A 12,523-nucleotide genomic window follows, 5' to 3' on the forward strand; every position below is an offset into this window, starting at 1 on the left:
CAATTCATTGATCCTGTTTTTTGCCATTTAAGGTGACTTATATTGTGAGGGCACGATAGATAAGTTTTCCATCTGTGGTAGATAACTTGTATACAGCAAGGATCGTACAAGGCTTGAGATAATACGCCAGCCTTCATTTCGAATAAATCAGAGTGTTCGTCTGTCAGACTCGAAACTATCTTTCCAAAAGGCTTAAAAAATGTTTACGTATTGGGAATGTTTTAGCTTATGTGTTTTCCTTTGTACCAAAACTTGTCAAATATCGACGATATCTCTAGGAATAAAGCTGGACTTTTTTATCTTCCAGACCTGCCTCTAAACTATCAATGATTATTGGTATTTAATCTATGGTTGAAAGCCTGGTTTATCTCTCTCTCTCTCTCTCTCTCTCTCTCTCTCTCTCTCTCTTTCTTTCATTCACATACACACTCTCTCTCTCTCTCTCTCTCTCTCTCTCTCTCTCTCTCTCTCCCATTCTTTTCTCTTTCTGCGATTCACTACCATTCTCAGGTCGAAAGCCGAACCATTAAACCCTAACTTCTGTACCAACGAACGGATCGGAGTGTAAATATAGAACACAGGTAATATTTGTACACGCGATGTTTTTCGGCTCTCATCCTTAAAAAAGGAGCCAACAGCCCTTGAATACGGAGGAGGCTGATAGATCGTGGGGGGGGAGATAAGATCTCCAGCGCAGAAGGGTAACGTATATTCCCCAAGAGAATTCTATTACAGGAAGCCACTCTTCTCGGCTTCCAGCGTTCTCGCTCTGTTCTAGCCAGCCGAATTGAATTAGAGACCACGGCTCCGTGAACTTGATTGATTCGAGGTAATTCAGTCATGATGTAAAAATAATATCCTATGACTTTTTAGAGAAATTTGAATTACCGTCTTGGAAATTAATGAAGTGAAAAGAAAATTTCAACCATCGTTTGAAAATCAACGTAAAATAATTGCGGTTCTTTTCAAACCACAAAACTTTTTTTCATCTCTCACAAAAAGATATCGCTCATAAATGATAACTCATAACAATTTTTTTCTATTTTCTAAAATGGCAAAAAATCTGCATGAAAATGTTACGTTATTAGTTGATTTCAACGAATATTATCTTTGTTGTTGTGTGTATATTTTATCTATTTTGTGACACTTTTGTTCCAACTAATTAATTAATAATTTTTAGTTTAGCTATTATACTTTAAGTTATTGCAGTCATTGATATACCGTGTAATTTTTTATTTAAAAAAAAATTGGTCTTTTAGTTTTACACAGTACACTTTATTATAAAAGTACTTAGAATTTTAATTAAGCCAACCTTATGATAAATGTTTCTTCCAAAATAAAACCTTTCCATTTTTCCATATTTGATAGCAACTTTTAAGTAGAATGAAAAGGACTTTTAAAATGTGTGAAAAAAATTCATCCTTCAAAATTCACCCGGTAGTTTTGGAGATATTTTTCTTCGGACCTCGATAGTTTAAATTTGTCGTCTAATTGGTTAAAAATTGACAAAAATTTATTTCCAAATGTAGTATTCTACCTTTTTTTTACACAATCTGAAAGTCGTGTCCATTTTTCATATTTGATTCCATATTTTACGATTCTGGCATCTTGTTTTAGAACAGAAAAGACTTTTGTGGAAAAAAATAAAATAAAAACAATTAATCAATTACTTAAAAAATTTAAGTTTTATTTTGGAAATCGATCGTTTCAACTTATTGCATAACTCGTTCAAAAAATGAGAACTATGAATAAAATATGAAAATTTAATTTCTGTTGATTATTCAAAATTTAACTTTAAACAATAGCAATTAATTTGAGAATAATTTTTTTCATTTATTTTGAAGTCTTTTCCATTCTAAGAAATGATACCAGAAACGCAAAAATTCATTGATTCGTTCCGGAGATGTGAAGTTTTCTTTCGTATCTCGATTGCTTAAATTTATCGTGCAATTGGTTAATTAAGAGAAACTTTATCCCTATTCATATTTCACATTCTGAAAGTCCTTTCTATTTTTCCTTATTTGATTCCAATTGATAAGTTTCTGGTGTAATTTTTTTAGAATAGGAAGGTTTTGTAAAATTTGTGAAAAAATATTCATCCTCCGAAATTCATCGATTAGTTCTGAAGTTATTGAAGTTTTCCTGTGGAACTATATAATTTCAATCGTATAGCATGTTAAAAAAAAGAAAAAATTGAAATTGAATTGAAAGATGAATAAAATAAAAAATATAGTTACTATTGGTTAATTGAAACCTAAATTTAAACAGTTACATGGCAAATTGTAATTATAGAATTCTGAAGGAAAATTTGAATATCGCCAGAGCGAATTTATAGGCTTTAGGGAAAATTTATTCATTTCTTTTCAAATCTAAAAAAATATCGTTTTAACGCGCCAAATAATTGAACATTTTTAATCGCTTTATAATTCTCATACTAGTCAAAATATAGCATTGTTGTTGTATATCATATATACGTTTTTGGGTGAAAGGGAACATGAAGAAAAAGCCAGGAGTGACGGGGTCTACTAGCCTAGTGGCTTTTCAAAGTACACAAAATTCATTTTGTTTTTTATTTTCATAGAGTATTATTATTTGAGCTTAATAAAAATGCTAACTAGTATAAACCAGTGTTTCTTTACATTTTAGACAACTAATTTATAAATCAAGAAGTATGATTTAAATATGATGTTGGGCGTTATTATTTAATGACACGAACCTGAATGGAGAAAATTTAATTTGTTTATCCATAAAAAAACATGTATTTAGGAAATTTACATATCTATAAAATATTCAATTGTACTAGTGTAATCGTCCATTTCAAAACAAAAAACAATTCATAACCAAAGTTTTATTAATTTTTTGACGGGACGGCAATCATCTGGTGTGAATTAATTCCGGAGTCTAAATTTGGAGTTCCCAAAGAAGGCAACGGTTTCCTCTTCGCACAGTTCTCTCTTCTGCCTTTCTATCGTTACTCGCAGCACATTGTTTTTGGAATTGCCGGAGACGAGATGTCCAACCGAGATCGCAATGAGAATTTCTTGTCCCGGGCGAAACTGCTCACGAGCGGTACGATGGAAGAATACTTTAAATTCAGCAGCGACATCATCGAGAGGTTCTTGCTTGAAAAGGTAACCTACGAATTAAAACACTCACATAATTCAAAACGAAGTATCTTGTTTCTTTAAATCATTTATGATTTGACGATAAAGCCGGTTATATCAGTCAACACATGTCGCCGCTCCCTCCTGTCTCCCAGCTGTATAAATTGAAAACAAAATTTAAGAGACGTTAAAATTAAGAAAGAAAAAAGAAACAGGAGGTATTTGTTTGAAGACGGCCTTTTTCTCTGTATTTGGAGAAAACTATCATTTTACTGAGATTTCAGGGACTTTCTCAATTGCTGGGATGCCGATCAATAGGAGGGAAGCGGGGCTTTGGCTCCCTGTGAAAATTATAAGTAAACCTACTTGCAGTAACGGTTTTGTCCACAGAGGAAATTTGCCTTATAGACCATTTCATTAAATACCAAATATTTTGAAATAGTCAGATCCAGAGGGAACAGAAAATAAACAAAACTCACTTCTCCTTTTAATACTTTTTAAAACTTAAGCAAAAAAATTTTGACAGTTCAAAATCAGATACGTTTTTAAATTCCTTCGTGGTCTTTTGAAAATTTCATCTCTAGGTCGTAATAAATATCTTTCATGCGGTTACCAATGTCGCCTATGTTGTTAGTTGACCTTTGGTCCCAAAAAATTTCCAATTATCCGTCCATTTTAGTTGATAGCGATTCAGGAGAAACAGAAAAAATGCGTGTTAGTTAAAAAATAACGCAAAGTATATTATTTACCACGCTAACGATTCTGAGTTCGAATCCCGCCACAGCCAATGAAATTTTAACTGAATATTAAAACAAAAGTTGGTAAAGCGTTTTAATTTCTTGTCCGCTTGGGCTCAATTACTTTAGTTTACTTAGAGCTCAATGGGCTTTAGATGCTTAATTCAAGTTTCTTGACTGTTCAACACCTCCCAAACCGCTATTTGAAATTACCTTGTAATCAAATCACTCAGGCTGTTAACCTCTGAGATCATCAGGTCAGAAAGTTAAACATTAATCTTTAAAAAATCAGATTTTCCTCTCTTCTAACGAGAAACCTTGGAAGAAAAAAAAAATTGAACATGAACAACTTTTCAGCCTAGAAAATATTTTAGAGCTGAAAGAAACGCATCTAATGCATACATGTTAATCCATTTACGTTTTCGTGGTCAATTGACTAAATTTGTTCTTTCAATTAATTAATTATTCTTTCAGAGGTCTTGATTGAGATAAAAAAGCCAGTGTCACGAGCGGGATTCGAACCCAAGACCTTCGGTTAAATACGCCGCTACTCGACAACTTGAGGTATTGTGTCTCCTCTCGGACACCAACTCTCCATCTCAACCTACAACCGTTCGAATTTTCCCTCTTTGAAAATGGCAAAAAGGAGGGAAAATTCGAAAGGTAGGTTGAAGTGAAAAGTTGGTGTCCGAGTGGATCGAAGTCAAGTGGTAGAGCAGGGATTTAGTCGAAGGTCGTGGGTTCGAATCCCGCTCGTAACACTGGCTTTTTTATCTCAATCAAGACCTCAGAAAGAATAACTAATGCATCAAGTTTTTCCTAAGTTTCTAACTAAGCTATAAAGTAAATAATAATAATAATAATAGTAATAATAGTCTTTACCCTCATTTTTACACACTGTTTTCATGATTTTTTAATTGTATTAAGTTATTATTTAATGCGACGAAATTTAACTGTTTATTTAGTTATATCAATTACAATAAAATCAATGTAATAAATTATACGTGCTTTTAAATTTATTAAGGATTTTTTTTCATAAATAATCTGGATCTCGGTATGGTCTGGTTGAAAAATAAACACACTGGCTACATGTCATCAGGACAAAACAGTCTTAATATCTTAATATGTTTACACTTTGACTTAATTAAGTTTTTAATAAATTGTTTCAAACTTCTTTCAAGACTCAGTTCCAATATTACCATGGACTGTAACGATGATTAGACATCATGAAAAAAAAATTCCAATGATGATGATCTCGTAATAGGTATCTCCCCTGAATTTTCATTCCTCTCTTATAGGTCATCCATTTTTTTTTCTAATTGAGCTTGGTACATTCGCCCATCTTAAATGGAAGCCTCCAATTAGTTTTTGGCTTTGTCCGGTGACGCTGTTTTACTTTTTATTTCCTCATTCATTTTTCGGTCCCTTTGTCCTTGCGTACCTTTGCAGACTTCTGAGTTTATCACTAAGGGGTAAAATCAAGTAAAATAATTCGTGTTGTACAGAAGATATTAACGTTCAACTATCCCTTGGGTGTCGTAAACGAAAAGTCAGAACCGCATAATTATTTCATATTATTCTCAATTAAAATTTCATGGGTTTTCCTGAAATTTAAACCCACAACCATGACTAAAAATATGAGCAGAACGTCCTAACCACTCGGCACAGTGGTCCCTCCGATATGGTAAAATAAATACATTTTATTTCGTGGTCCGATTGACTAAATAACTTCTTTCAATTAATTAGCCTTTATGGCTAAGTATTGGTTGAAATGAAAAAGTTAGTGTCATGAGCGGGATCAAGTGGGAAATGTCCGAGTGGATCAAAGTTACGATAGCTCAAATGGTAGAGCAGCGGCGTATTTAGCCAAAGGTCGTAGGTTCGAATCCCACTCCGTGACACTAACTTTTTCATTTCAACCAATTCCTTACATAAAGATTAATTAATTAAAAGAAGTTGTTTGGCGGATTTAATAAGTAAAACGAAGAACATCTTCACTATAGCTCTCCATGGCCATTTCATTTGTCGCTGAGAATCGAATCCTGATTACACGAAATTTGAAAAATGGCAAAAAAGGGGGGAAAATTGGAAAGGAGGGTTGAAGTGGGAAGTTGGAATCCGAGTGAATTGAAGTCACGATAGCTCAAGTGGTAGAGCAGCGGCGAATTTAGGCGAAGGTCGTGGGTTCGAATCCCACTCGTGACACTAACTTTTTCATTTCAAAACCTTACATAAGGATTAAGTAAAATAAATTCTTGACCTACTAAGAAACATTTATTACACAAATAAAAATTCTGTCATTTCATTTCTATTTATTCTTCGTTTTTGTAATTGCTTGTTATTTCTTCTTTTTTAGGAAATGAGAGAATTGATTGCCGAATACGACGAAAATCTATCAACAAGCGATATTCTTTACGGCAGAGGGGCAAAGGGGTTTAACCAAGAGACGTTGCAAAAAACGGCGAAAATGTATCTTCTTCAGAACAACAGGGATTCGAGACTGTCGCCCGATGATACGTTAAACGACATCGACAACCACAGGAGAAGGGGCAGGAACAAAGAAAACGACGTCAAGTTCAAATCTAAATGTAAAACACAAAAACACGAATACGCGATTGATGACATAGACAACCAAATCGGCGCCAAATCAAACGCGAACAACTCTTTCACTTTATATCCGGCGAGTACAGATTTCAAGTTTAGGATGGACGATGAGGGTTCCTCATTAGGCAAAGATAAAAAAGGAGATCTGCAGACTGTGAGCGAACAGCCTGACAAAGGAGAAGATGAAACGCAAGAAAAACCAGCAAAGGAAGAATATGAGAAAAGTTTTGAACCAGAAGTGGTACTCGGCGATGAGAGAATTCTTAACATGACTTTTTTCACTGATGAATTAAAATCTCAAAACATTGTGCAACAAACAGCAGAGGAGGGTGTCACGTCCAACAACCGGGACCCGACGTGCGTCACTCCGTCCGATTATCCTGCCAGTTCTATATGTTCGGCTTGTGCAATACTGAAACAATTGGATGAGTACGAACGAAATCATTACATAACAAAAACAAGAGCTCAAGAATTGACAGAGTTGAGAAAGCTCATATTTCAAAGCGTAGACCATAAAATAGGCTGTAGGAAAATGCGAAAGGACATATTTAATAAGAATTTGGAAGAAAAAGACATGTCCGAGCTTTCGGCTGGAATGAGTTCCAGTTCCGAATCGCCCATGGTACCTTTAAAATGGGCAAAGGAGACGTTGAGAAAAGTAGGTTACGAAAGGGCGGTCGAATTCATCGCTCTTACCTACGAAGAAAAACTGCAGAAGTTCAAAAACTGGATTCCGGAATTCATGAAATATACTAAAACCAAGAAGAAGCAGAGAAGTGGTGCGAGACGATGTAAAGCGAGAAACCGTGGGATACTCAGACGGTATCCCCGTTGCAACAATTCACACGACAACTGGAAAATCGAAGGCTTGCGAGACCCGTTTTACTTCGGATCGTATGAAAACACAGGAGACCCGGAAAAAGCTGCGACAGAATCGAAAAACTCCCACTCGGATGATCCTCTTTTTAAATTGACGAGAAATAATACACAAGGCTTTCATTTACTATCAGACATCAAAGTCGATGATGAAACAAGCGATGAGGAAGAAATTTATGAAAACGTTTCCACGGGGATTAGAAATTTTTCAAAATTTCCAGAAAACCTGGACCGACCCTTAAAAAATATTTACAACGACGCGCTTCAAAATTGTCCGACCAGTACAGATCAGCAGATCGAATGGGAATGCCATATGCTGTCATGTTTCCCTCCTTATGATAAAATGAACGGATTTTCTATGCCGACTGCACAGCTTTTGTTTGAAAATTACGTAGAAGACGCGATTTCTGCCGGTATCGATGAGAAAACGATGGCAGGTCCGTCCTTCAAATACTCTTGGACGCCCGTCGAAGCACACGATAATAGCAGTTTCTTAGATGATGAATTGCCGTTTTCGTACCCTCCACCTCCGTCTCCGGAAGAGTCCGAATTGAGCGAATACAATTCAGACCAGACGATGAGAATCGTCAACCTTTTTGGTACTATCGAAGCCGAAGTTAACAACGATGGAAGGTCGCATTGCAACCCAGAACAAATAATGCAACACGATTTTTGCGACTGGCCGATAAACGACGGCTTCGCGTCGCCGGAAGAATGCGAAGACTATTCCATCGTCACCACTCCAGACCCGTCGTCGGATGATGCGAGCGATTCGGATTCGGATGGGTCCGCGGATAGTCTGGACACGGTCATCATCAAAGACAAACATGACAAGGAGAAGCCGGTGAAAGCAGAGACGACTCAACTGTGCGAAACAAACGAAGAAAAAGAACTGGCACACGCCGTCGCGCAAGAAATCATTAACAGTCTGGAAAATGAGATATACGCCGTTATTCAGCAGAGCCAAAAAATGGACCAAGGTAGCTCCCAGAAATGAAAAATTAAGCACAACAGCTATTTCGAAATGACTTCTTGGACTTCTTCTTCTTTGACTTCATCGTACAAAGCGTAAAAATACCGGCGCCGAGATTTGAACTAGTGTCATTTTAACTTTAAAATAAACCATTTTATAACCTTTAACTTCAATATAATTTTACACCAGAATGAGGAAGAAAAGTAGAAACAAAAACAACTTAAGAAACTATCGTCCTGTTTCGACTCTTTCTCACATCAATAAAATTTTGTAAGAAATCATGTGACTATTACATATTTCCACAATTTAATCAATCTCAACATGGCTTCAACAAACACGACTTTACTTTCACAAATTCTTTTATTTTTTCCAATTCTTTATCATCACAACCTAAATGTGGCAATCATGCCATTAGATTTTTCTTAGGCACTTGATAGATTCGACCAAAATCTGTCGGGATAACTGGATAATTTTTGTCCAGGATTTCAAATTTTACTATCCGTCAACAGATTGTTGTACTAGGCAGTTATGATTCAAGTAAGAAAAGTTTCCTTCTGTGTTCCGCAAGGCGAATCTGTTTCCAAATTTAGCATTGTCATCGATGGCCTTTCTTCCATTCTAAAATATACAACTATTCTTCTTTTTGCTTTTGTCTTACAATTTGTGATGCCTTACTTTTTCAATTTGACTGGGAAGGTTTATATCTCTGGCTTTTAGAGATCTGTTTGTATTTAAAAATACTATTTTATGAATTTTTATGGTAGGTACTGAAACTTCTCATATCTTCACTTACTCTGATAATAATACTGCTCTCTTACGAGCGTCGGTGGTCGCAACGGTTTAGGCGTTGACACGGTGGTCATCACTGTAAGGTAAAAATTACGGGTTCGAATCCAGCGGCCCTGCATTCGAACCCGACATACTTACAAATGGTTTGTTTTGTTTTGTTTTCAAAAACATCGTCACCACGAGGGTTGATATAACCTCTGCTGTTGCGAATCCTTGTAAAAAAATACTGCTCACTTTTCTGCAACTGCTTGCTTCTGTGGAATATTTAGATCAGGGGTGCTCAAACGGTCGATCGCGAGTGCTTTTTGAGTAGATCTCGAGAAGAAAAAAATTTTTAATAAGTAGGTAGGTAACTAAACTACAAAAATGTATTACGTAATAAAATAACACTGCTTGCGGCAAAAGGTGGCTTTATCAAAGGAACGCGCGGCACTGTCACAAGGCGTATTGAAGTCATGAGTCAGGACATCGCAGATAAACTAAAACATGATATCATGGAATGTACATACTTTTCTTTACAGTTCGACGAATCCACCGATATGACAGACACTGCCCAGCTGTGTATTTTTATTCGGATGGTATTCAATGACATGTTGGCTAAGGAAGAATTTTTGACAATCATTCCTCTGAAGGGGAAGACCCGTGGCGAAGATATATATGACGTTTTCTTCAATTTTGTAAAAAACTACGAGCTACCAATATATAAATTAGTGTGCATTACAACCGATGGAGCACCAGCAATGACTGGAAACAAAAACGGTTTTGTGGCATTGTGTCGAGCTAATGAAGAATTCCCTTCATTTTTTTCATTCCATTGCATTATACATCAACAAGTTTTGTGTTCAAAAGTTTTAAACACGGAGGAAATTATGGGCATTGCAACAAAAATTGTGAATTCCATCCGTGCACGTAGCTTGCAACGGCGGCTCTTTCAGTTGCAGTTGGAAGATAGGGAGTCAGCTGAACACACTGATTTAGTTCTTCACACGGACGTCAGGTGGTTGAGTCGCGGAAAATTCCTAGAAAGGTTTCAAGAATTATTGCCCGAAATAACAGCTTTTCTAGACGAAAGAGGTGATGACACTCAGATTTTGAAAAACGAAAAATGGCTGACTGATTTGGCATTTTTGACTGACATCACAATGCACTTAAACACCGTTAACTTGGAGCTTCAAGGTAAAGGAAAAACTATTATTGAGATGATTAGCGCAGTAAACGCATTCAAAAGTAAATTGCAACTTATGATAGATCAACTGAAAAGAAAGGATCTGAAACATTTTCCGTCTTTGAAAGCAAGGATTCCTCAGTTGAATTATGATACGTATGAGGCTGAATTATCAAATATTTTGGGACAATTCGAAATGCGTTTTTATGATTGCAGTAAATTGGAAAATATAGCATCATTTATGAGTTATCCTTTTTCATGTAAAAACATTGAGGAATTAGCTACTGAAATAGCAAGTCAGTTTAATATGAACTCATGTTCTGTTGAAAATGAGTTGGTGCAGATTATATCAGATATACATCTCAAAGCTACAGCATCTGATACAAATTTCTGGTGTTTTATATCTGAAGATAAATATCCGAATGTAAGGCAAATCGCCCTTCAACTGACGGCATTTTTTGGGTCAACTTACTTGTGCGAGTCTGCATTTTCTGAAATGAAGATAATTAAGTCAAAATATCGCAATCGACTAACTGACGATCATATGTCATCATGCTTGCGATTAGCACTCAGTGATTACGTACCATCTTATGAAAAGTATGCAGAGGACATGCAGTGCCACGCTTCAACATCCAAAGCCACTCCTTAGTTAAGTTTAACACCATATGTAACTCTTTTGTTTTGTAACAACCAATAAACTCGCAATTTTGAATAACTATGAGTTTTTTCATTGATATAGTAGAGAAGAACCTAACTAAACCTAACCCAAACCTTGACTAAAATAATGTACCTATATTGTGCAGAAAGCTAATATCTATATATGCTACGGTACACCCTACCTAGGTAGGTAGGGTGTATCGTATATGTACGACAACCCTGCATCACACACACTTGCAGCCTCTCAGAGTCGATCGTAAGTAGTCTAAAAATATTGAGGTAGATCGCCAGCAGTTCAAGTTTGAGCACCCCTGATTTAGATTTAACCTGTAGTGAAAAAGAAATTGCATCCGTTTAGTTAAGGCGAGCATACTAAACCCTCATGACCTATCAGCGTTCCAGAACCGTTGGTCTTTTGCGCCTTTACAGCTGTTACATTTGTTTAGATCTTGTTCTTAATATTTCAATTTCTTCTTTCTTTCTTAGTTTTTGTTGAAATAATTCAATCTCAATTAAAACTAAGGGATAGTTACTGATAAAAAATTTATACCGTATGGGGGGCGGATTTCGACATGGTCCGAGAGTCCGACATCCGGAAATTCTCTACAAACTAAGACAGTTCTAAAAAGATAAAACCGATCTAAGCCGGCGTACCACAAGGAAAATTTTTGATCCCATCTTGTACCCCATTCTACTGATATTGAGATTCAATATTGTTGACCTGCTACTCATTCCAACACCACCCTGTCAACCTATGCGGACTACTGCAATATTATTTATACGTACGTACCCGAATCCCATACTAACAACGTAACGCCTCAATCTCATCGAAGAGTGGTGCAAACGAAGTAAGATGAAATTTCAGGACGACCCAATTCAAAATTGACCTAGACTCACCAATAAGGGATTACTGATATCCACGCAAGAGAAAAACCTTCTACTTACATAGCACACTGACGTGGAATAGCCAATCAAAACTGAATCGACAAGAACAGAACAAAGAACCAGTACAACTAAGAAGACCAAAATCAGTCCTAACAGACAAACAGGACTACGCTCTGCATAAACTACCACTTTCAACACGACACACAAGAATGACACATCTACACAGAAAACAAACACTTTGAGCTCTGAAGATGATCTCAATAAAGATCGAAACGTTGGCACAATAAAAAAGGTGTTCGTCACACCAGACCGCATCTCACGATCTCCAAATAATTATTAACTAACGGTCACTAAACACCTCACACACATACAGCTCTACAAAAACATAATTCAAACTGTTAGGAGCAAAACTATGGCTTACTACAAAGCTTTCTAACACTTCATCCATGAACACTTTTAGAACCGAATTCTGTTTTGACCGCCAAAACTCAACCATTTCTAGATGATATGTGCATACTAGACATTCGGAAGTAGAACTGTGCGGTTCCTCATCTAATATCCAACACGTTGAGTTCATTCCAATCAAAAAGAAAAATTCTACAAGCTGCCTATTACATCTGTACCTCACCTTTCACAAGGCTATCACCATACAGTTCGTTCAAGGCTTTATCCATACCCTCGACCTGACGTTCTACTCTAACCTTTCTTCTTAATTTAACCCTTCGGTTCATGC

At 36.3% G+C, this 12,523-nt stretch overlaps 2 protein-coding genes across 6 annotated transcripts in view; one reads left to right on the plus strand and one right to left on the minus strand.

The window, feature by feature from the left end:
* Nucleotides 1-12,523, minus strand: part of LOC106661447 (unconventional myosin-Ia) — a 177,274-nt gene that overhangs the window by 122,348 nt on the left and 42,403 nt on the right. The window lies entirely within an intron of this gene.
* Nucleotides 2,813-8,461, plus strand: LOC106661448. Its single transcript, XM_014384841.2, has 2 exons — nucleotides 2,813-3,131; nucleotides 6,198-8,461. The coding sequence occupies exons 1-2, from the start codon at nucleotides 3,012-3,014 to the stop codon at nucleotides 8,316-8,318; spliced, it is 2,241 nt and encodes a 746-aa protein (XP_014240327.1). The 5' UTR covers nucleotides 2,813-3,011; the 3' UTR covers nucleotides 8,319-8,461.

The sequence above is a fragment of the Cimex lectularius genome, unplaced genomic scaffold, assembly GCF_000648675.2.
Source record: "Cimex lectularius strain Harlan isolate CLEC.00 unplaced genomic scaffold, Clec_2.1 scaffold166, whole genome shotgun sequence".
NCBI classification, from domain to species: domain Eukaryota; kingdom Metazoa; phylum Arthropoda; class Insecta; order Hemiptera; family Cimicidae; genus Cimex; species Cimex lectularius.

Excerpts from the sequence above, each read along its gene's own strand:
- LOC106661448 (XM_014384841.2), top strand. The coding sequence starts at position 3,012 with ATGTCCAACCGAGATCGCAATGAGAATTTCTTGTCCCGGGCGAAACTG. Across the intron at positions 3,132-6,197 it reads AGAGGTTCTTGCTTGAAAAG|GAAATGAGAGAATTGATTGC; the intron begins GTAACCTACGAA and ends CTTCTTTTTTAG.